Source organism: Tasmannia lanceolata, unplaced genomic scaffold (assembly GCF_043159265.1).
Source record: "Tasmannia lanceolata isolate RefF3 unplaced genomic scaffold, GAP_Taslan_0.1 ptg000015l, whole genome shotgun sequence".
Taxonomy (NCBI): domain Eukaryota; kingdom Viridiplantae; phylum Streptophyta; class Magnoliopsida; order Canellales; family Winteraceae; genus Tasmannia; species Tasmannia lanceolata.
The window spans coordinates 63,629,444-63,651,761 of record NW_027518692.1 but is presented as its reverse complement, the minus strand read 5'-3'; the positions used below and the strand labels follow the sequence as shown (position 1 = coordinate 63,651,761).

Below are 22,318 nucleotides of genomic sequence, written 5' to 3'. Positions count from 1 at the left end.
CTTTCATTTGTCTTTTCCTTACAGTGAAGAAAACGACAAACAATAGACATCCATTTTTAGTAATAAAATAGAAAGAGGAGTTGGAAATCATAGGAAAGGGGGTGGAAATTTCATTTTCCTATGTTGGGCCACTAAAAGGTCACATTTTTCACGTGTTTAAAAGCAAAATTTCCATGGTGGCTAGACCCGATTTTGCTCCGAAAAATCCCTGATAATACAAGCTCCCGTTATATCAGGAGAAATATTGGGCGATAGTTCCGGTTTTTCGTATCGGTCATATATAGACGATACGGAGAGAGAGAGAGAGAGAGAGAGAGAGAGAGAGAGAGAGAGACGTCTGGCAACATAGGAAGCTGTACGTTAAGAGCTGCCAGGTGTTGACGCGTGTGAAGGCTGCGCATGGGCCCCACCATAATACAGTTATATCTGGCGAATATTTGATGCTGATTACACTTTAGATAGCTTCCCCCCGCATGTATAAACGAACCCCGAACATGTATATTTTGCATTTTCAGAGAGAGAGAGAGAGAGAGAGAGAGACGCGATTGTTGCTGGTTCTCTGAAAATCTCTTTCCGTACAAACCCCAAAAGCGTGCCTTTAGACCAGAATACCAGATGCAATCTTCTTCCATAGAAACAAAACCCTAATCTCTGCTCTCTTCTTTATAAAATCCCTCACAAGCAACTACTCCTTCCTCCACCACTCTCTCTCTCTCTCTCTCTCTCTCTCTCTCTCTCTCTCTCTCTCTCTCTCATTTGTTTGAGATTTTTCATGGCGACTGCTCTCATGCTTTGGTCTTCCACTAAGGAAATCGGAGTCGAAGATAAAGAGAAGAAACCTGAGAATGAACTGAGTCCGCCTGAAATGAATCGGGAAATAGTGAGAACGAAAGGGAAAAGGAACGGGAAATCGAATGCTACGGCTCAAAAGAGACAACCGCAGAGAGGATTAGGAGTAGCTCAGCTGGAGAGGTTAAGGTTACAGGAAAGATGGAGGAAAATCACAGAGATCCAGCCACCTCAACCTCAAAATCTCCATTTACAGTACGCTTTCCCGTTCGTCGATCCGAGAATCGACAACTCTTACACCAGATTCGCCATTGGAGCTCTCAACGAATCTCAGTCCAGTACCTCACAAAATAGCATTCTTCCACGGTACTGGATTGGAAATGGCGGTGGAGATTCCAGCCTCCGATGCATTTATTCCGATCAGATCTCGTTGGATCGGTTCCAGATCGGTCCTCACGAGGCTAGGTTTCAGAGAAGAAATCAGATCGCTGTGGCGGAGATGGCGAGAGAGCTCTCTTCAACAGAAAATACAAACTGCATATCTGATCAGTGCGAGTTTTGTATTAAGGTGAGAACTATAAGCTTTTTAAGGTTTCAGATCTATCTATGATGTTTTCCTGCGAGATCTTTTTGGATTTTTATTTTTGTGCCTTGTTTGTTTACAGAAGAAGCGCCTCCACGGCCAGAATTCAAGGTTTAAGAGCGGCAGATTTGGCGAAATAGCGACAGAGGGATGCGATTTCCTGGACTTAAATCTCGGTCCGAGGAGCATTGATGGAAAGAGCAATGATTCTAGTGGGAGAGGAGAACGGCGTGCAGATTCTTCTAGATTGCATGCTGCTCAGGCAAATACTAATAGAAACTTTCTCTTTCATTGCCTTTCTCATTCCTGTCAAAAACTAGTAAAAAAATGAAAGTGGAAAGAAACAAATAAAATTTTCCATCCTCTCATGATTTCTTAAATTTCGAGCATTCTAATTTTCATATTTTAGAAAATTAGTACTCTGTTTTATCACCCTTTTCTTTTTTGAATAATTAATACGAATTTATCTCCCTTATTTGGAGCATATAAGCTAATTTCTTCAAACAAGTGGTGAAATATGAAAATTAATTTTCCGCCATGGCGTTTTAAAAATGTTTTAATGAGAAAATAATTATATGTTTTTGGGCTGACAGGCAGTTGAAGCTGTTGCAGTTCAGAGAAAAGGAAAGTTGCAGGCGGAATGCGAGAGGGGAATCATGGAGTACGAATTTTTCCCACCAAAAAGCAATAGCAGCAGCTCCATCAGTGGATTCCCAGTATCTGCACATCCGAAAGTTGGTGAAGCTTCTTCTTCTTCTTCCTCTAATTTTCTTGACTTATCTCTCAAGCTTTCTGGCTAGAAACAAAAGGGCACACGCAACTTGCTTTTCCCACCCTTCTGTTTTTATTTCTTGTTGCATGCAAATGAAGCCCAAGCCAAGACAGTTGTTGCATTTTCCCTTCTTTTGAAACCATAGTTACTAATTCTACTAAAGGCAGGGCTCATACACTTAGCTCTGGTGCATAGCTTATTCCTGGTTGAGTGGATGGGATGACATGGTAGAAACTCTAGTCATATATGATGGCGGTGATCATTTTTTTTTTCTTTTTTTTTTCACTGATTGGAAGAGTTAAATGAATCAATGCCATATTCACCAATTCAATTCCAGAGAAGTCCAGCTAGCACTCCTGGCCCGTGCTGTGCATGTGTAAAATGGTGGGCCCCACTTAATCAAAGCTTGAGATGTAAAATGCTGGCCCCATCTATGTATATATGGTTTTTGAGTGGATATGGTGGGCCCAGCCCATGGGTTTAAAATAGTGAGCCCCACCTTTCAAAACTCAAAACATTAGGTGTAGAATGGGGGGCCCCACCCTATGCATGGTTTGGGTGGATAAGGTGGGTCCCACACCCATATAAAACTACCTTATATTGGACATAATTTGTTTGAGTGTCCAAAGTGGCCCTCAGTATTTCTGTATTGCTGATATTTATAAGATAACTAAACAATTTTATGAGATGTGATGGTTAAAAGAAAAGAATGTGCAAATTTCTCCTACACAGAGAAGTGCATATTGAATTTTGAATCCCATCTGCCCAACCAAAGACACAAACTGCAGAAAACAAAGAAAATAGAAAGAGGTTGATTAGTTATAGAAAAGCCACAAGGACAGAGAAGCTTTATTTAATAAAATAACTCTGAAAGTCCAGTCGCTTTCTTAGTTTTTCAGGCTTTTGGGCAAAATCTTGGGTATTACATTATTTCCCTTTGCTCTACTATTTGCATCTTTATTGTCCTGAAAGCCAAGTGATACAATCTGCATTTCCTTGCTGAAGAAAGTCCCAGTTCTTTAAGGTGGAGAGAGAGAGAGAGAGAGGGTGGCATTGTACCAAAAGCAAATGGATCTTCTGCTTGGATAGAAGTGGAATCAGGCTCTGGAAACAGTATCTGATTTCAAATCTGCCCTCTTCTTCTGTTTGGCTCAAAAAAAGATCGGAACCAAGGGAGCAGAATTGACACCAGAGCATAATTACTAATTAGAGGGATCAAATCCTGTAATCTGTTTCCCTCCCTAAGAGATGGTATTCGGACTCCACTCCGTTGGAATGGAATTTTTATTATATTTTTTTTCAAGTAAAACTTTAAAAAAAAAATTAAAAAAATCTCATTCTGTTTAAGGGAGAATTGGTATAGAATCAAAATGTGTGTATTCCGATTCATGATTCCGGCAACCCAAAAGCAACATTTTTTTTCATTTCTATCTTACACCGGATAGAGAGTCAGTCGTTACAGTTGCATAGAGCAGGCAATGCTTTTCCCATAAATGCAGCATTTCCTCAAATTTTTTTATGAAAAGATCCCCGATCGAATAAGACAAGGAAGACGGTGTATTCTATTAAATATGGGATTTGCTAGTGTCGCAAAAGGCATTTCGCAAATGGTCGAGCAGCCACCTCATGAATGAATACAAAAGCTGCTGAAAAGTGAGCCAAGTGGCTGCCCTGCCCTGCAACAATTCCTCCAATTCACCTTTAGGTTATACATGATTTCTCATGCTAGTTATCTTCTCTCTATGCTTCATATTTGTCCTCACCTTATTCATACTCAAATTCAAATTAACTCCTAATTACAATCACTTTACCATTCAACAATTCTTAGGTCCTGTTCGTTTGAGATTATACCAACTGATTGTTAGTCCAAAATCAATTATTGAACTCAAAATTAATGTAAATTGAGTCCGATAATTGGTTTTGGACTAACAATTGGATGTCATAATCTTAAACAAACAGGGCCTTACTCATTATTCGAATTAACTAATAGAGAAATTTTCTCCTGTACTACCTCTCAATTAGAAGTCATTATTCATATTCAAATTAACTAATATAGAGATTTTCTCTTAATCTCTCCTAATCTTATCAGCCTACTATTCTTAGCTACTATTCAAATTCAAAAGATTTACGGTTCGATTGTGGCTGTATGGATGGCTAAGATTAATCATGCCTATGTTTGTATCATTTTATAAATCTCCTTCTCAAGTAATCAATAAATACAAACTTATTTGTACCAGCGCCCATTATACCTGGCTAAAATAGTGAATTAAGTATCTGCTCAAATGATAGCTCGTCTGATACCTAATTTTGTTATTTCAGCATCTATTTTTTAAACTCCATTTGTACACTTTTCTCCTTCTACTTGAACTATTTATTCCTCACCTCTCTAGAATTTAGGCAGACATGAATATGGGCAGAGAAGTCCTAATATTTTATAAGTGTTGGATGTGAAATAATAATAAATAGAGTAATGCTAGGGAGACCGAGAGTAAAACCAAGCAGGGGACCAACAAATCGGCCCTTAAGTTTAGGAAAATCAACAAAAAGTAGACTTTTTGGACGCATGGGACATTCTCATTGTCGCTCCTCCCATTTACTCTCGGTCTATATATGTATCATTTTCTTAGAAAATAATGTTAAAACATTGATCATTTATCAATGGTTTAATCACAATCTTAACCATTAAAATTCAAAAAAGAATCATATCAAGCTTACCTTGTGCCATGGATTCAGGTGAACGATATCTTGCTCTGGTGTATCGTTTCTTTCTGTTTTCCAGCTTTGATGTCGAAGAAATACTTCCCAACGTTGCTCCTCTCTCCCCTTACTCTCGCTGTAGATGGTAGTGACGATGTTCAAGAACGAGAATGAGAGTGGGGGGCTTTTGAGGGTGATCAATAAGAGAGCTTGGATACGTCCATCGTGTCTCTAGGATCATTTCCAAGCAATTTCCTTTGCAGTTGCAAATTCTTTTTTTTCTTTCTTTTGATCGGTAAGCTGGGGTTAGGTGGACCCCTACCAGCATATTGATTTAAGAAAGATGATACAATAAAAGGGAGAAGACGATGCCCCAAACCTTAGAACAATGGCTAAAGAAGGGGGCCGAACAAACAAGGACATGATACCCTTGAAATCAAAACTTAAAACAAACACAACAAGAGATAATACACGTGAACTCTAGAGCCAGATCCTACTTTAGCCCCTAGTGATCAAAGACTTCTTTCATCTTTTGGCTAAATTTTCTTGCTCTCATGCTCTTCCTCAACTTCTCAACCATTGGGGTTTAGAAGTCCTATGATGGGGGGTTTCAATTTTCTTCTGTTGAGGGTGTTCTTCTTCACCATCTTCGCAGTTGCAAATTCTTGCCTTAGTGGGAACTGCGGTTATAGCAAGAAAACACAATTTTGAGTCCAATAGTCAGTTTCAGACTCAAAATCCAAAAAAAACTGAATGCCTTACAAAGACGTGTTAACGCCCATTTTAAAAATAAGATTAGATTCAAATAATTTTATCTGCAAGGGATTTGCTAGACAATTTTGCAGAATTTTGTCTTATTCATTTAATTCATCTGAGGTGGCTGTTCTCACATGCAAAAGTTAGCTGTGAAATGGCTTTCCGTGAAATTGTCTAGTAAATCCTGTTTGCAATTTAAGAACCCATAATCCAAAATCCACCCTAAACTCGGCAGTGCCATTATTGGTGGCTCGCACTATCTGCCATGCAAGTTTTAGTGGTCCTCTTCATCCATCTGACTTCAGAGTGCAATTATTCGTGGCCCACCTCATCCATCTTGATTTAGGCTGCAATTACTGGTGGCCCTCACCACTACCAAAGAACCTCAAGCATGTGCATACTAACATGGGGAATGTCTATAACCCACATGCAGTATAAGGAAACATAGGCACAGCCTTCGCTGTTTAGTCAATACATTTCATATAGTTCTGCCCAAAAGCTTAACTATACAATTGTTTGCACTGAAATTGATTTGCCATATATTTTTCTGAACGCACTAACAATCTGAAAAAAGGTAACAGGTTATGCGAAATCAATGGCTAATTGTTCTTTTAAGAGAAAAAATGTCGGCATCCCTTACAAATAAATGAAGAGATGAATCTTTGAAACTTAAGCCATGAAATAATCATTAAAAGAGCCGAATGGGCAGGATAAAATCAGGCCCACAACTAATATATTTTCTGAAACTCATAAGAGGCAATTGTTTCACTCACTAATATCAGAAAATACCACTTAATGGATTACAGATATGACCCAGTTGAAGCCCTTAGTATAATTACACTTCTTACTCCCCGATGTACCACCGGATCATCTTATTGATGACGACTGTTGAGCCAGGTTATGCCATAGTCCAAGTTTCAAGTTTTCTCAGTCTATGGATTTGGGGGCTTGGAGGAATTGAAACGCGGTTAACTCAAAAGTCAAAACCAAGGTTTCAGATTTCATTTGGGGACGCTGGGAATTCGAAAACAAGCGCCTTCATCTGCCCAACATCATAGGTTCTGATTTCCTTTATCTACAAGGCTGGCGGGGTTAGGTCCAGTTCCCACAGTGAATGAATGAAAACACTTAACTTTGAACAAATGCCACCCCTACGGCGCTACTGGAGGAACCAAGGGCTCTGAATGACTCACATCTACACTCCATGAGTGATTACTACTGTTTGCAGCTCTTTCCATGTTAAAGAGCTCAGGAGATTTGGTAGGAATCAAGGGTGGCTGGCGGAGCTCAACAAAAGCTTTGCTTCCTTCACCATAACTTCCTATACATATTGTGTCACTGCGGCCACGCCAGACACCATCTTGCACATTGTTAATCTCCAAAGTTCTGGATTCCTGCTCCCCAAAAGTAATCTCAGTTAACTAGTATAAATCCAGGGCAATGAAGGGGTTACAAGAATAAGGAAGCCCAATGTTCGAGGTAAGTCAAATTGGGAAACTGCTCAATCGAACAGTGAACATTTTATTCCAATACTCTGAAGTCTGAAACAATGGATGAATATGTCTTGTTCCAGAAATGAAGTTTAATTAAAAACTAATTGGAGGTTTCAGCAATGAACCTGGCATAGCGTGCACCATGGGCAGACAAGATGATTCACACAATCATCCAATGAACTGTCACTAACCTGCAAACAAATATTTTAATAGATGTCATCAGAAATATAAAGAAGATTGTTTGGTGGGCAAATCCTTCACTCTTAACCAGCCATTTTTCTTGATTGATACAATTCAAAAGCTATCACAAAGAAAACCAGTGATGCACTGGCCAGTAGGCAAGAAACTAGACTCAACCAAATATTTTTCTGAGGGGAACCTGAGGCCATAGAAGAAGAGTCAAACCCTGAGAAACAGTATCAACTAGCATGAAATATTCTCCGGATAAAGAAAAAAAAACTTCTTTAACTGAAGCCTAAGTTATTATTCAATAGTCGGAAATGTTTTTCTTTGGAAATTTTTTTCTTTCCACAATTATGCGAGAAATGATATGATTATGGTTAATTTATAGGGACATCCTCTTTAACTTTTCTATAGTCTTTAGTCTTCCGGCTATAAGAACTTAGGCTTAAATAACACTCTCCGGCGAATTTCTGATCTTGGCCGGCGGGGCTAGTCCGTAGAAGAGTCCAAGAAGAAAAGTGGACTAGGGCTTCGGGAAGATGGATTTCTGCTGTTGTGCGGTGGCGAGGGTAGATAGGCAGACCGGAAAGCTTCCGAGTTGGTAGCTTCAGGTGAAGGTTGCCTTTGTCGGTGTCCGTCTGGGGAGGTGTTGGTATCGCTACCTGTGATTGGCCTTCTCTCTCTGTTTCCTTCCCATCTCTCATCTTCTTCATCTTCCTCTGTTTCTGTTTCTGTACTCGCTGAATCTGATACCTCAGCTTCGTAGACATAAGGTTCATCATCCTCCTCGATTGTTTCTGATTCAGTTTCTGATTCTTCTTCTGAGTCGGAGTCGGAGTCGGAGTCGGAGTCTGGTGCTTTTATCCAAAAATCTGCTCTGCACATGATGGCTGATTTGGGGATTATGTCTGATGGCGTCTGGGAAGAAGGATGTTGTTCTAGGAGGGGTGATGGGGCTAAAATGGCTATTCTGGGGAAGGGGTCGAGTATTGTTGGGGCGGTTAGATCGGAGGCGACGGGAGCAAACTTAGTTCCGTTGGGAGAAGGCCTGCGAAACGCTGGCGTGGTTAGTTCTGTGGCGACGGAAGCAAACCTGGTTCTGTTGGGTTCTTTTGGTGGTGCTGGTGTGGGTTTCCTCGGTGGGTGGGAGCCAGTTGATGCAGGAACCTGGACCTCTGTGAAAAGTAGGGATATGAGGAGATTTGAGAGTGTATCCCGGAGAAGAAGGATAGGGTCTTTGGGAGATTGGAGATGTTGTAGATGTGGGTTTCGGAACTTTCGTAAAAGGGTGAGATGCTGGGAATGTAATAAGTTCTGGTCCACCTTGGATTTTAACTTCCCCTCTCAATTTGCTGGGAAATCAGTGGGTGCTGGAAGGCAGGAAAATAAGGGGAAACAATCAGTGGTAGTTAGGAAGGAGAAGGTTATCCCTCTAACTTCTGAAGGAGTGGCTTTTAACATTGAGGCGGTTCCTAAGTCTATAAGCAATGCTGATATGGGTATTTGGGGGAAGATAGGAGAAGGGTGGTCGGGTGATCTGGAGGCATTGGAGAAGTGGCTGAATCGTAAGAACAGAGTCCTTGCTGAAGTGGTGGTGTATAAAATTTCTGAGTCGGAGGTGTTGATCACCCCTCTTTCGGGGATTAATAGATCTGAGCTTATAACGGATTGGAAAAATGCCGTTAATTCTCCGTTTGTTGAAATTCTATTGTGGGGGGGTTAAATTTTCAAAAGTGAGTAGCCCTATATGGTGGCGTATTTCAGGGGTTCCACCTGAAGCTTCGTGTGAAGATAACTTTTGGAGAATTGGGGAGAAAGTTGGTAAGGTTGTCAAGTGAGATCCTTCATGTTTTGCTGGTAACGGTTATGGGGTGGCTCGAGTCTTGGTAAAATCTGAAGGCGAAGTAGGAAACGAGCTATCAATCCAAGTCTCTCTTGATGGTGCTACTAGGTGGGTTCTAGTTCAAAAGGAGTTTAGGGAGGAGGAGGTCAGTGCTGTTGGAGTGTCTGCGGAATCTAAAAATCATAGATTGAGGAGGGTTTTAACGATGGGTGAAGGGAAAGAAGTTGGGTCGTCTGGTTCCTCTCTGGAGGGATCTTTTGTAGAAGAGCAAGATCCTTCTAGGTTGGGTCTGGTTGAGACGCTGGTTTTAGCTGTCTTTTCCGGGATGGGTGAGGAATTGGCTGAGCCGGCGGTGCCAGTGTATGATAGTCCTCCTTCTTAACATACGCTACTTGGGGCGCATGTTATCTTGAATCCAGGTGGCGGATTTTTTGAAATTCAAAATTTGGGTTCCCCAGAAGAGTACAGGTGGCGGAGTGTGTGTGAAGTGGTCAGGTCTGACGAGAAGGGGGTAGATCCGTCAGAATATTTGAATAGTCCTGTGAATATCTGCTCAACGCCTTTTTCGAGGTCCAGTAGACAGCTGGAGGGCCCGAGTTTTTTAAGAGACGAATCTGTGGAGTTGGGCCCGCTTCATTCCCTTTCCCGAGAGTTTGATGGGTGCGAATGGGCTGGGGACTATGAGTCTTGCGAGGCTTTTTTTGGGCTTGGGCCTTTGGTGGATCTGGAGTTTAGTGATGGGCCTGAAATTTTTTGTGACAATTTCTTAGGGCTAGAAGCTAAGCAATCTTCTTCTTCGTCTATATCGAGAGTCAGTTCAGACCAAGGCTCTAGGTCTGTAGTGAGTAGAAGAAAGAGACTCCAAGAGTGGTTTATCTCGAGTGGTATTGCGTCTCGATTAGATTACAATGAAGTCTGGGCGGGTGAGGAAAGTGGGGAGGAAGGATCGCCGAGGTTTTATGGTATTTTGTCTTGGGGCTTCACTGTGAAGCTGTGGACGCGATTGATCCTGCAGTGTGAGTCGTTTCCAAGATTAGCTGATTTGGTACCTGTGTTATTATGTCTAGAGCAGCAAAGATGGTGATGATTGATCTTTGTGGAGCTTTAGGTAAGGTAGGGGCCAAGTTTGGGTCCCAGGGAGAGCCTTATTTCGTCAATTTAGTAAAAATTACTATGGGATGTTCATTTCCAGCCAAACAATCATGTTTTCGCGGGAAGTTGGGGACGATTCTTTCAGGAGAGGATCTGGCATCCGGATCTTTAAAAGTGATTAAGTTTACCAAAGAAGATTATCAGGGGGGCTCGGCAAGGCAAGGTTCTCAGGAAAATGTCCTAATAAATAACTGTATGGAGGATTAGGTCGACGGGGGTGCAATTGCTGAAGGATCTTCGGAGGAGATTCATGGTAAGAGTCAGTGGGAGGGATCCAGAGAGGAGATTGCTAAATTTATGGTGGACCACACTTTGAAAATTAGTAAGGAGTTGGGTCTATTTTATGCAGGGCCTGAGGATGAGTTTAGATTAGGGATTAAATCTGCTGAATTAAGAGACGCTGCATATGGGGCTTCATCTAATCCTTCAGAGGTTAACTTGAGGAGGAAAGAGAGGGAATTGTTAAGGTTAAAATCGAATATTAATTCCGATTCTGGTTTTTCTGGGAAGGGCTCTTCCGTTAAGGGGGAGGGGAGGCTTTCTAGTAGTAGGAAGTGGAAGAGTGACATCACCAAGGTGGTTTAATGAAGATAATTTCTTGGAATATAAACGGGCTAGGGTCTCTGGAAAAGAGAATTCAGGTGAAGGAATTGGTCAAATCATCGAATCCAGATCTCTTATGTATTCAAGAAACGAAGATGGAATCTATCAGCAGATTTGATGTGAGAAGTTTAGGTGTACAAGCGGATTGGGATTTCTCTTTTCTTCCATCCAGGGGGGCCTCAGGAGGTATTTTGAATGCCTGGGATAGTGTAAAATGGATAAAACAGGAGGTGTGGCAGGGAGAATTTTCCTTATCAATTTCTTTTCAAAAAGTGGATGCAATTCTTTTTGGCTTTTCTCAGGAGTTTAAGGTCATGTAATTCGAGTGGAGAAAGTTTTGTTGTGGGTGGAATTGGGCAAGGTGAGAGATCTTTGTTCTCATCCTTGGTGTATTGGGGGAGATTTCAATGAAATTAAGGAGGTGGGAGAAAGATTGGGCTGTCAGAGAGTAAGTAAGAATATGTTAGCTTTCTCTGATTTCATCTCTGATTATGAGCTAGTGAACTTACCACTGACTGGTGCAGCATTTTCGTGGTCGAGAGGTCAGAGCAGAAGCAGAATCGATCGTTTTCTAATTTCCAGAGAGTGGTTGGACTTTCATCAGGATGTGTTTCAGAAGGCTTTAGCTAAACGAAATCTGATTTCAAAAGGGGGAAGGCTGGTTCTAATCAAGGCAGTGCTTTCTAACATCCCAATTTATTTCCTTTCTATGTTTAAGTGTACGGCGAGTGTGGTTCGGCGGATTGAGCAGATTCAGAGGAGATTTCTGTGGGGAGGATCGGGTAGCAAGGGCGGGATTCCCCTGGTTAAATGGGAATCAGTCTGCATGCCAATAAAGAGTGGAGGTATGGGTATCAAGAGAGTCAAAGGTTTCAATCAAGCTCTTCTAGGAAAGTGGTTGTGGCGATTTGGGGTGGAGCAATCTTCTCTGTGGGTAAAGGTTATTGGTAGCAAGTACGGGGTTAGAGAAGGAAAATGGTGTTCGGCAGATAATTATGGTCCAAAAGGGTTGACTGTTTGGCGAGATATCTTGAAGGTGGATCATGACTTTAGTAAAGGAGTTAGATTTAAAGTGTATGTGGGTGATAGGATTCGATTATGGTCAGACGCTGTTAACAGGTCTTTAGGTCTTTATTGTAATGCCCAAGGGCATACTTGTCTTTGTACTTCACTCTTTATTATTTGTATTACATGAGTGAGGGGGAGAACCTTAACTCAATCTTTTCTCTCTTTTCTCTACCTCTCTCAACATGGTATCAGAGCTCTAGGGCATGGATGCCTAGGGCCATTTTATTTTCTTTTCTTTTCTTTTCTTTCCTTCTTTTTTCCCTAACCCTAACCTTAACATCCACCTCCATCTTCTCCATCCCTAACCCTAACCATAACCCCTCCATTCTTTGCTATAATACCCGCTACAGTAAATCACTACAGTACTGCTACAGTGAATAGCTACAATACCCTCTTTTCCCAACTCTTCCTTGCCCTAATCTGATCCATCATAATTTCTTCTTCTTCTTTTGGGTCATAGCTATGCCCTAGATTTTCTTGTTCGGCTTGATCACTATCTTCATGGTGTTATTCTGGATTTGTACTTACATCATTGCGATGCTTGTGGCTCGGAGTTGTCTCGACTTTGTCTTTATGTCGTAAGGCTATCCCATGCCTCCCTTATGCATATGTTGTCCTCACGAAGCCGCGGTCTATTAGCTTGCTTATAGTCTTCATCCTTGTCTCTACTTGCTCGTTGTTGGTCCTCTTCAGTCTTCTTTCCGGTCTCTTATGGAAGATACCCCTCCTATTGAAGACCCCTACTATTCGTACTCCAGCTATGGTTACTAGTTCCCAGCCGCATCAGGCTGCGTCGTCGTCTTTGTCTTCGGTGGATGCGTCATTCCCACCGATTACCACTTCCCGTCTTGATGGATCCAACTATTTGACTTGGAAGATTGCTGTGGAGACATATCTAAAAGCCCGACGAAAGATTTCTATTATTCGTCTTGATCCCCCTCCTGAGACTGACCCTACCTTTGATGATTGGGATGTAGATGATGCCCTTGTTCGTACACTTCTATGGCAGAGTATGACCCCTGCCATTGCTAGCACCATGATGGATCTCCCTACTGCCAAAAAGGTATGGGAGCACACTGCGGCATTATATTCTGGTGAGGAGAATGTCACCCGTCTCTGCGACACTTATTCGCGCTGGATGGGTCACATGCGCGGTGATTCTACAGTCCATGATTACTACAGACAGTTTATCTCCTATTGCCAGCAGTTGGATGCTCTTATGCCTCTCACCACTGATCTTACCACGGCAGCCAGACAACGGGATCAGCTCCGTGTTGTTCATTTCCTTGAGGGTCTTGGACCAGAGTTCACTCATCTTCGACAGCACATCCTTTGGTCTGGTACTGTACCCACTCTTCAGGAGGTATTTTTACGAGCTCGGCCCTATTGTACTCATTGTAAGCGTGAGGGTCACTATCATGAGACATGCTTTGATCTCCATCTTGAGCCGCGTCACACTCCATATCCTCGTCAGGGCCGTACTGCACACCTTGCCCTTCCAGATTCGCTTGCTCCTATTGACAGCCCCTCATAGACACCACTGGCTACTCCGACCGATCAGATGGTCATCTCTCGTGCCGACTATGATGAGCTACAGCGTTTCAGGTCTGCCAGCTGCCCTCCTACTGCTGGTCTTGTTCAGCCAGGTAGTTCTCCTGCTTCGTTCCTCTCTAGTTCTAGCTCCTGGATTATTGATTCGGGAGCATCTCATCACATGACAGGTACCCAGTCATCTTTACATGATTTTCATCATGCTGTTTCACGTTCTATTACTCTTGCTGATGGGAGTACCTCTCCTATCACTGGTGTTGGCAGTTGTTCCCCTTCACCAGGTATTACATTATCATATGTGCTCTGTATCCCCAAGTCACCTTTCAGTTTACTTTCTGTTAGTTAATTAACAAAGCATCTTCATTGTTCTATCTCATTTTTTCCTTCATATTGTCTTTTTCAGGATCTCTCGACTGGGAGGACGATTGGCTCGGGCCGTGAGGTGGATGGCCTTTATCGTCTCGACTACACTCTGTCCCATCCGATTCTACATGGCTCGGTCGATGCATACCAGTGGCACTGCCGTCTAGGTCACCCGTCTAAGGAGCGTTTACGCAGGATTCCCTTCGTTCCTTCTTCATCTGTTAGGTCTTTTCAGTGTGAGGCCTGTGAACTTGGGAAGCATCATCGTGTGCCATTTCCCTCTAGGACTGTTAGTCGGACTTCACACCCTTTTGCTCTTGTTCATTCTGATGTATGGGGTCCTGCGAGGACTACCTCTTTATTTGGATTTCGCTATTTTGTAGTCTTTATTGATGACTATTCATGTATGACATGGACTTATTTAATAAAAGATCGTTCTAAAGTTTTTTCTGTGTTTCGTGATTTCTATGCTGAAGTTAGTAATCAATTCTCATGTGTTATCCAATGTCTTCGCACTGACAATGCAAAGGAATATTTCTCTTACTCAAATGGTTTTCAGGAATTCCTCTCTTCGCGAGGCATTCTTCATCAGTCCTCATGTGCTCACACCTCTCAGCAGAATTGAGTGGCTGAGAGGAAGCTTCGCCCCTTGTTAGATGGGGCCCGGACACTACTCTTTCAGATGCAGGTCCTTAAGACCTATTGGGCTGATGCTGTACTCACAGCATGCTACCTGGCGAATAGGCTTCCCTCTTCGGTCCTTGGTGGCACCTCTCCGTTCTCGATTCTCCGTCCTACCACTGACCATTTCCCTCTTACACCTCGAGTTTTTGGCTGTCTCTGTTTTGTCCACGTTCTTGGGTCAGGATTAGATAAGTTGGATCCTCGGGCCGAATGGTGTATCTTTCTAAGTTACTCTCGGACCCAAAAGGGTTATCGTTGCTACAGCCCTCACCTGCGACGATCCTTTGTCTCGGCCGATGTTACATTCTTTGAGACTCAGTCATTTTTTAGTCCGTCTATCTCGTTGGATCCCTCCCCCTCTACACTTCAGGAGGATTCCTCGCATACTCCTGTTCTTCCTCTTCCGGTTCTTCCTGATCCCATCCCTGTTTCTATACCTTCGGTGTCCAGTTCCTCCCCTACAGTTGATTCTACTGTTATGCCGACGTCAGCGCCTTGTGCAACCCATCTACCTCCACCATTGAAGCAGTATCAGCGTCGGACCGAATCTGTTGCTCATTCAGCCCTGCCCGAGCCATCATCATCTCAGCCGGATATCCCCACTTCTGAGGTACATTCTGACTCTCCCATTGCCTTTCGCACTCGGTCTCGCAGTACTGCTCATCCCATTTCCTCTTTTGTGTCTTATGACTTTCTCACCCCTGTATTTCGTAGTTTTGTTTTGTCTTTGTCCTCTATTTCTCTACCTAAGACTCTACATGAGGCACTTGATCATCAAGGCTGGCGGGCGGCTATGGATCTTGAGATTCAGGCCAATCAGACATGGGATTTGGTCCCTCTTCCATCTGGTGCTCGCCCCGTTGGTTGTCGCTGAGTTTATGCAGTCAAGCACCTTCCTGATGGCACAGTTGAGCGTCTTAAGGCTCGACTTGTTGCCAAAGGGTACACGCAGACATATGGGATTGATTATGGCGAGACTTTTTCACCAGTTGCGAAAATTCCTTCTGTCTGTGTCCTGCTATCCCTTGCTGTGAATCATGGCTGGCATCTTCATCAGTTGGATGTAAAGAATGCCTTTCTTCATGGTGATTTGGAGGAGGAGGTCTATATGGAGCAACCTCCTGGATATGTTGCTCAGGGGGAGAGATCTTCTCTTGTTTGCAGTTTGAGAAAATCCATTTATGGTCTCAAACAATCTCCGAGAGCCTGGTTTGGGAAGTTCAGTGCTACACTTATTCGCTTTGGCATGAAGCAGTGCGCAGTTAATCACTCCGTCTTCAGTTTTCAGTCTCAGGCTGGTTGTGTTCTGTTGATAGTATATGTCGATAATATCATTATCACTGGTAGCGATACAGGTGGCATTCAGAGGCTCAAATCCTTCCTTCAGACAGAGTTCTCTACTAACGATTTGGGTCGTCTTCGGTATTTCCTGGGCATTGAGGTTGCCTATTCGACTAGGGGTATTTACCTCTCACAGAGGAAGTATGTTCTGGATCTTCTTGATGAGACAGGTTGTTTGGGAGTCAAGCCTGCCTCAACTCCTATGGACCAGAATATGAAATTACTCCCTGAGGAAGGAGTCCTGTTAGAAGATCCAGGGCGATACAGACAGTTAGTTGGTAAGCTCATTTATCTTACTGTTACACGTCCAGATATTACCTTTGCAGTTAGCGTGTAAGCCAGCATATGAGCTCACCTCGCACTTCACACTGGGCTGCTGTACTTCAGATATTGAGATATCTGAAGAGTTTGCCAGGTAAAGGGTTGTTATTTCAGAGGCATGGGCACTAGAAAATTGAAGGATACACTGATGCAGACTGGGCAAGATCTTCTGCTGATAGGTGGTCTACTACAGGATATTGCACCTTTATTGGAGGTAATCTTGTTTCATGGAGAAGTAAGAAACAAGATGTCGTGTCTAAAACCAGTGCCGAGGCAGAATATAGAGCTATGTCTCATACGAGCGGGGAACTCATGTGGCTACGTTCCTTACTTTCAGAGATTGGATTTCCTCCTTCTTCTTCTTCTCCAGTTCAGTTATACTGTGACAACAAATCGCCATTTACATTGCCACGAATCCAGTCTTCCATGAGATGACCAAACATATTGAAGTGGATTGTCATTTTATTAGAGATTTGTCTCCCGTGTTTACCAGATCTACAGATCAATTAGCAGACATGTTCACGAAGCCTCTAAGTAGAGCTAAGTTAGTTGATAATTGTAACAAGCTAGGAATGTTAGATATCTACATTCCAGCTTGAGGTGGAGTGTTAACAGGTCTTTAGGTCTTTATTGTAATGCCCAAGGGCATACTTATCTTTGTACTTCACTCTTTATTATTTATATTACATGAGTAAGGGGGAGAACCCTAACTCAATCTTTTCTCTCACTCTTTACTTTCTCTCTTTTCTCTACCTCTCTCAACAGACGCATGGTGCTCGGTTGCTCCTCTCAAGGAGGTTTTTTCGAATCTATTCTTAGTCTCATCCCAAAAGGAGGCGTATATGTCGGAATGCTTCAATAGGATAAACTTGCAAGTGGTATGGAGTTTAAAGTTCAGAAGAGGTTTCTTTGATAGGGAAATGGAATCTGTACAACAGCTATATGAGATGATTGAAGGATGCTATATCAAAAGAAGCGGCTCTGACAGAAGAGTGTGGGTGTGGTGCTCTTCCGGTTTCTTCTCAGTGAAATCTTTTTATTTTCACTTGGTGCCTAATGTTGAAGTTTCTGTTCCATCCATGCTATGCAAATCTCTGTGCCCTCCTAAGATGGCCTTCTTTGGTTGGTGTGTTTGGAGTGGCCGAATTCAAACCATTGAATTTCTAAGAAAGCGAGGAATGTGCTTGATGGATCACTACCCCTTGTGTCTCTCCGCGGGTGAGTCCATTGACCATTTGTTTATTCACTGTAAAGTTGCAAGAGAGGTTTGAGGCCTCATTTTATCGCGTTTCGGTGTGTGTTGGGTTTTTCCCAATTCCATCTCTGATTTGATTATCAGCTGGGAGTTGTGCCCATGGAAGAAGAAAGGGAAAGTGCTTTGGAAGATTTGTCTTCTAGCCATCTGGTGGGTTATTTGGAAAGAAAGAAACTCTAAGGTGTTTGAAGGGTCGTCTAAAACCCCCTATTGGTTGTATGTAAAGATTATAGCTGCTTGTATTCTTTGGGCTAGAAGTTTGCCCCTCTTTAGGTTCATTTCGGCCTTTGATCATTGGGAAGGGTGGCAGACTATTTGTAATGAAGGAGGGAGAAAAGTTCAAAAATTACAACAGTGGGAAGCACCTTCGGCTGATATGGTAAAACTGAATTTTGATAGATCGAGCTTGGGCAACCCCGGTCCAGCTGGTATTGGGGGCTTGTGCAGAGACTCAAAGAGTGCAGTTCTGTGGGCCTTTTCGGGGCCTATCGGTTTCTCGGATTCAAATGCGGCGGAAGTAAGAGCTGCATATTGCGGGATAAAGCATCTGGAAAGAGGGTCTTACGATAAGGTCATATAGTGGAGGGCCACTCTTCAAATGTTATATCATGGCTTTCGGGTTTTGCCGCTCCTCCCTAGAGGTTCCTTTCTTTAGTCGAGGAAATATCTGATTTAGTGTTAGGCTCCTCGATTATTTTTAAGCATGTAAGAAGGTCTGCTAATTCTGAAGCAGATTCTCTAGCGAGATCGGGTGTGAATAGGCTAGGTTTGGAGTTATTTGACTTCCTTCCCCCATGAATTTGCTGTAGTTCTTGTGCTCCTAATGTAATCTCTATGGACCATCTCGGTTCTGTTTATTAATATAGTTCATGTTGCCATTTCAAAAAAAAATAAAATTATAGGAACATTATCATAACTTGAAGGTCCCTCTGCATAAATGTTGAATAGGGTTGGTTCAAGTTATCTTTTTTGGTGGGTTAAAAAGTACTAACTTTTAGAAATATTTTTCCTCTCCAAAATTTTCCAAAAAATTCCTGCAATTCTAACAGGTCCTATGTGGGCAGATACTTATCTGTGAAAACATAGTATGAATGTTACATGTAGAAAGCCTCTTCTAAGTTCTAACCAATATTATAAGTATTGCTGGAAGGAAAAGGTCAACCATTGCGCGCGCGATCGCACATATATAAATAAAGTTATGGAAGACACGATTCAGGATTATATATTTAGAAAAAGAAACTATAATGACAGTATGAAGGGAATAGTGACAGTGTATATGGTGTGAATAAATGGCAGTGTTTTTTTTTTTTTTAATTTAGGTCCACCTATTCCAAAATATAATGTGAAGTTTTAATATGCCCCAAATCTTTTCTGTTCTAGAGCAATCTGCTTGCAGGCAAGTATTAATTTATGGAAGAATTCCAGACTTCAACTTGGTGAGGGCAAATTAATCAATTCTTACATTCCAGAACATTCACAAATATGCCATATGAAGTCCATATTTATTTAATTTTTGAATGGCATGAAGTCCATATTTATAAAAAAGAAAATAACAAGAAAGTGCAATAAGGGAGAAAATATATATGCAAGCTCAGCTAGTGCAAAAATATGTAGAAACACAAAGAATCAAATGGCTTGTATAAAGATGCCTACCCTTATGTTGAACTGCTTTCTGATCTGTGTGCGGAAAAGGCCCAAATATGTTCCAAGTGAAATGGTGAAAGCAAATGCAAAATACAGATAGCTATGTCGCTTGGTAATTCCAAAAGCAGCATAATTGAGAAGAGCAGTTAATGCTAGAATAAGATAAATAGTCCCCTGCACAAGTAAAATAATTGCTTTAAAGTTAGAGTGTGGGAAACCATGGAGAGAGTCCAGGGTCAATATACTGAATGCTGACTTCTGAATTCATCCAGAAAAGTATCTTGGTGTACCCAAGAAACAATTTGAATAAGATTAACTTTAAATGACAATACTTTAAAAAGGAACAAAATTACTAGAGCTATGCATTTTTGCATATTTTGCCTGTTTTATTAATGATCTGCCCCTACTCGTCTAGCTTAATTTTGTCAGTTTAAATCATTGGCAGTACTTTTGATAATACGATTGTAGCTAAGTCTTTACTTCCCTAGTTAAGCATTGATGCCTGTAATTGTAACCGTGCATTGTTGATAGGGAAATATCAATGTTAATGACACCTACACTTGTAGCTTATTTTTGTAAGAATAAATAATTGGTAGTACTCTTGAGAATACGATTGTATCTAAATCTCTATTTTTCTAGTTCAGCTATAACTGTAACCATGCATTTGTCGATTGGGATATAGCAATACTCGTGTATTACTAGAGCTATGCATTTTTTTCAAGTTTTCCCAGCCTTATTAATGATTTTCCCTTACTCATGTAGCTTAATTTTCTAAGATTAAATCATTGGTGGTACTCTTGATAATATGATTGTATCTAAATCTCTATTTCTCTAGTTCAGCATTGATGCCTGTAATTGTGACCATGCATTGTTGATGGGGGATATAGCAATGTTTATGACCGCACTCCAAAGAGCAGAATGCAAGGATAATTTAAGATAAAGAATATAACACTCCTAAGAAAGGGCAACTGAGACGGCGGATAAGTTGGCAAAGGATGGAGCGGGAAGAGTGTTTGCATGTAGGGCTGCTCTTGCCCAGTAAGGTAACTTTGTAATTTTCTTGTTCTTGTTAAGAAAAAAAATCTAGTGATGTTCTCTATACTCATTGTTGAAACCAACTTTCTGGTATTAATTCGGAAGTTTGGTCAACTGGTTTCCTAGCTAATGCTGTAGTCATGCACACTAGCCTAATGAGATACCGTCAAGCTAAGCTGATACAAATAAATTTCATCACTACAAACAAAAAGAAAAAAAAATCAATGATAGAAAGAAAGAAACATATTGGATATAATCACAAGCCCGACAATCTCCATCATAGAAACCTATGTTCTCATATCACTCAAGCCACATCAAAATCTGTAGTACATAAACAATAAAGAGGAGTATTCCAACCTTCTCGTTTATCTTAGATGCTTATGATTCCAACAGAAGTACAAATGAATCAGTCAGGACAAATAAGGAGATCAATTCTACTTTAAGTACAATGCTTAGAGAGATCATGGAGAGATAGGAATGAATAAGATGATCAATAGTTACAGCTAGAGCACCACACGTTATATCTTTTTCTTTGGTAGTTAAGCTGAGATAGTAAAGATATACTTGATCTACACTTCTGTAATTTGAAAGCTATTATAATATATTAGATGTTTATCGATTAAAAAGCCAAAAAAAAGCTATATATAAAAATGAAAATCATGATTCTTTTAGCACATAGTCAACAAATACTGACCACCAGGGGAAACATTTACCTGAAGAAAACAAGACCCAAATCCAACTTTCTCCATATTCTTTCCGAATCTATAGCATGGACAACTGCAACATCAAAACCACTGTCAATTTTTTTTCCAATTGCTAGATATATTAAACAGGAAAGACTATGAACTAAACCATGGAATCCTAAACAATTAAAAATAAAACACTAAAATTAATTTTTTTTTAAAAGGAAAAAAAAAAAGGTTTACATTATTACTAGTTGATTCCTTTAATCAAGCAAAGGTTTCTATAAAAGAAATGGAATGATGTTTCAGATTAAAGCCCTAAATTTCTTATGCAAATATCATCAAACGAAACATACTAAGAAGACCACCACTATTGATGAAAAGGAATGGAGATGATCCCATAACAGAGAAAACATTCACCCAAAAGAAATGACAAGAGAAGCAGTAAAATTAAAGGATAAAATCATCTTAAAATAATAAAGGAACCAAATCGACTACCAAATTCCTAATACATACCAAAAACCCCAAAAATCCTTAAAAGGCCTTTTTTTTCTTCACGAAAAATCGCGACTCTCCTATGAAATCATCAAAAATAAAACAAAAAACAAAAAAAAAAATAGGCAAAAATTGTTAGGTTAGGTACCTAACAAAAATCTTCTTCTCGCCTAATATTCTAAAGTAATAAACTTAAAAGATAATCTGCAAAACTTTGAAAGAAAAAGAAAAAGAAAAAGAAAAAGGGGGAAAACCATGCGGTTTCGAGAGCGATTCGACGATCTTCGAAGCAATCAAGAACCTCTCCTTCCCACATCCTCTGCACTCCACCCATCTCTCCTCCGTCTTCTTCTTCTTCTTCCTCCAAAACCCTAATCTTTCCTCCTTTTGCCACTGAAATCCCTTGCGTCTGCAAAGCCACCGTTGCGCAAAGCATGTCAAAATCCAACACCGTCATTCCTTCCATAAACGTATCCTCTCCATCGCCATTAACAACCTCTTCGTGCTTCTCTGAACCCGCCATAGAACAGAAAATCTTCTGCAAAATGATGCGTTTTGTTAGGGTTTTGTGAAGGATTTATAATATCTTCTGATTTCACGAACCTCCTTTTATCTTTCTCGGTTTCCCTTTTCCACAGACATTCGTTGCGGAAATGATGGTTTTATCTTCGCAACTGCTTTTTTAGGAATACATTGAATATAATTAATCCCAGTTTTGTTTTTTTTTTAGGGTTTTAAGGAGGTAGTTAGTGGTTATTTTCCATTTTTCCTCTCTGGAAATGGGGTGGGCGAAGCTGTTAAATGGACGGTGGGGGCACATGGGAGTATGGTGTGGGACCTACTTTCCGCATTGGACGGTTCTCGTTTTAGCACGAGTGGTAGGATTCTAGGGTTCTATTTTTTTTTCTTTTTTTTCTTTTTTGGCGGCTTGGAAAATTCCAACTGTTTCTGTTTTGCTTGCTGCCAGTTGAAATAAAAGAAAGGAGCGTTCGTTTGTTTTGGTTTTC

The 22,318-nt window shown here is 41.2% G+C and overlaps 2 protein-coding genes across 2 annotated transcripts; one reads left to right on the top strand and one right to left on the bottom strand.

Annotated features, from left to right (window-relative positions):
- The first annotated feature begins 494 nt into the window (after positions 1 to 494).
- LOC143846525 (uncharacterized) lies at positions 495 to 2,338 on the top strand. Its single transcript, XM_077354977.1, has 3 exons — positions 495 to 1,357; positions 1,455 to 1,634; positions 1,966 to 2,338. The coding sequence occupies exons 1-3, from the start codon at positions 773 to 775 to the stop codon at positions 2,170 to 2,172; spliced, it is 972 nt and encodes a 323-aa protein (XP_077211092.1). The 5' UTR covers positions 495 to 772; the 3' UTR covers positions 2,173 to 2,338.
- Positions 2,339 to 6,279: 3,941 nt separating this feature from the next.
- On the bottom strand, positions 6,280 to 22,089 carry LOC143892990 (PLAC8 family protein). Its single transcript, XM_077397912.1, has 5 exons — positions 21,566 to 22,089; positions 20,847 to 20,910; positions 19,108 to 19,272; positions 7,216 to 7,281; positions 6,280 to 6,991 (listed from the first exon to the last, which is right to left on the bottom strand). Exons 1-5 carry the CDS (start codon positions 21,832 to 21,834, stop codon positions 6,749 to 6,751), a joined length of 807 nt encoding a protein of 268 aa, XP_077254027.1. The 5' UTR covers positions 21,835 to 22,089; the 3' UTR covers positions 6,280 to 6,748.
- Between the last annotated feature and the right edge of the window lie 229 nt (positions 22,090 to 22,318).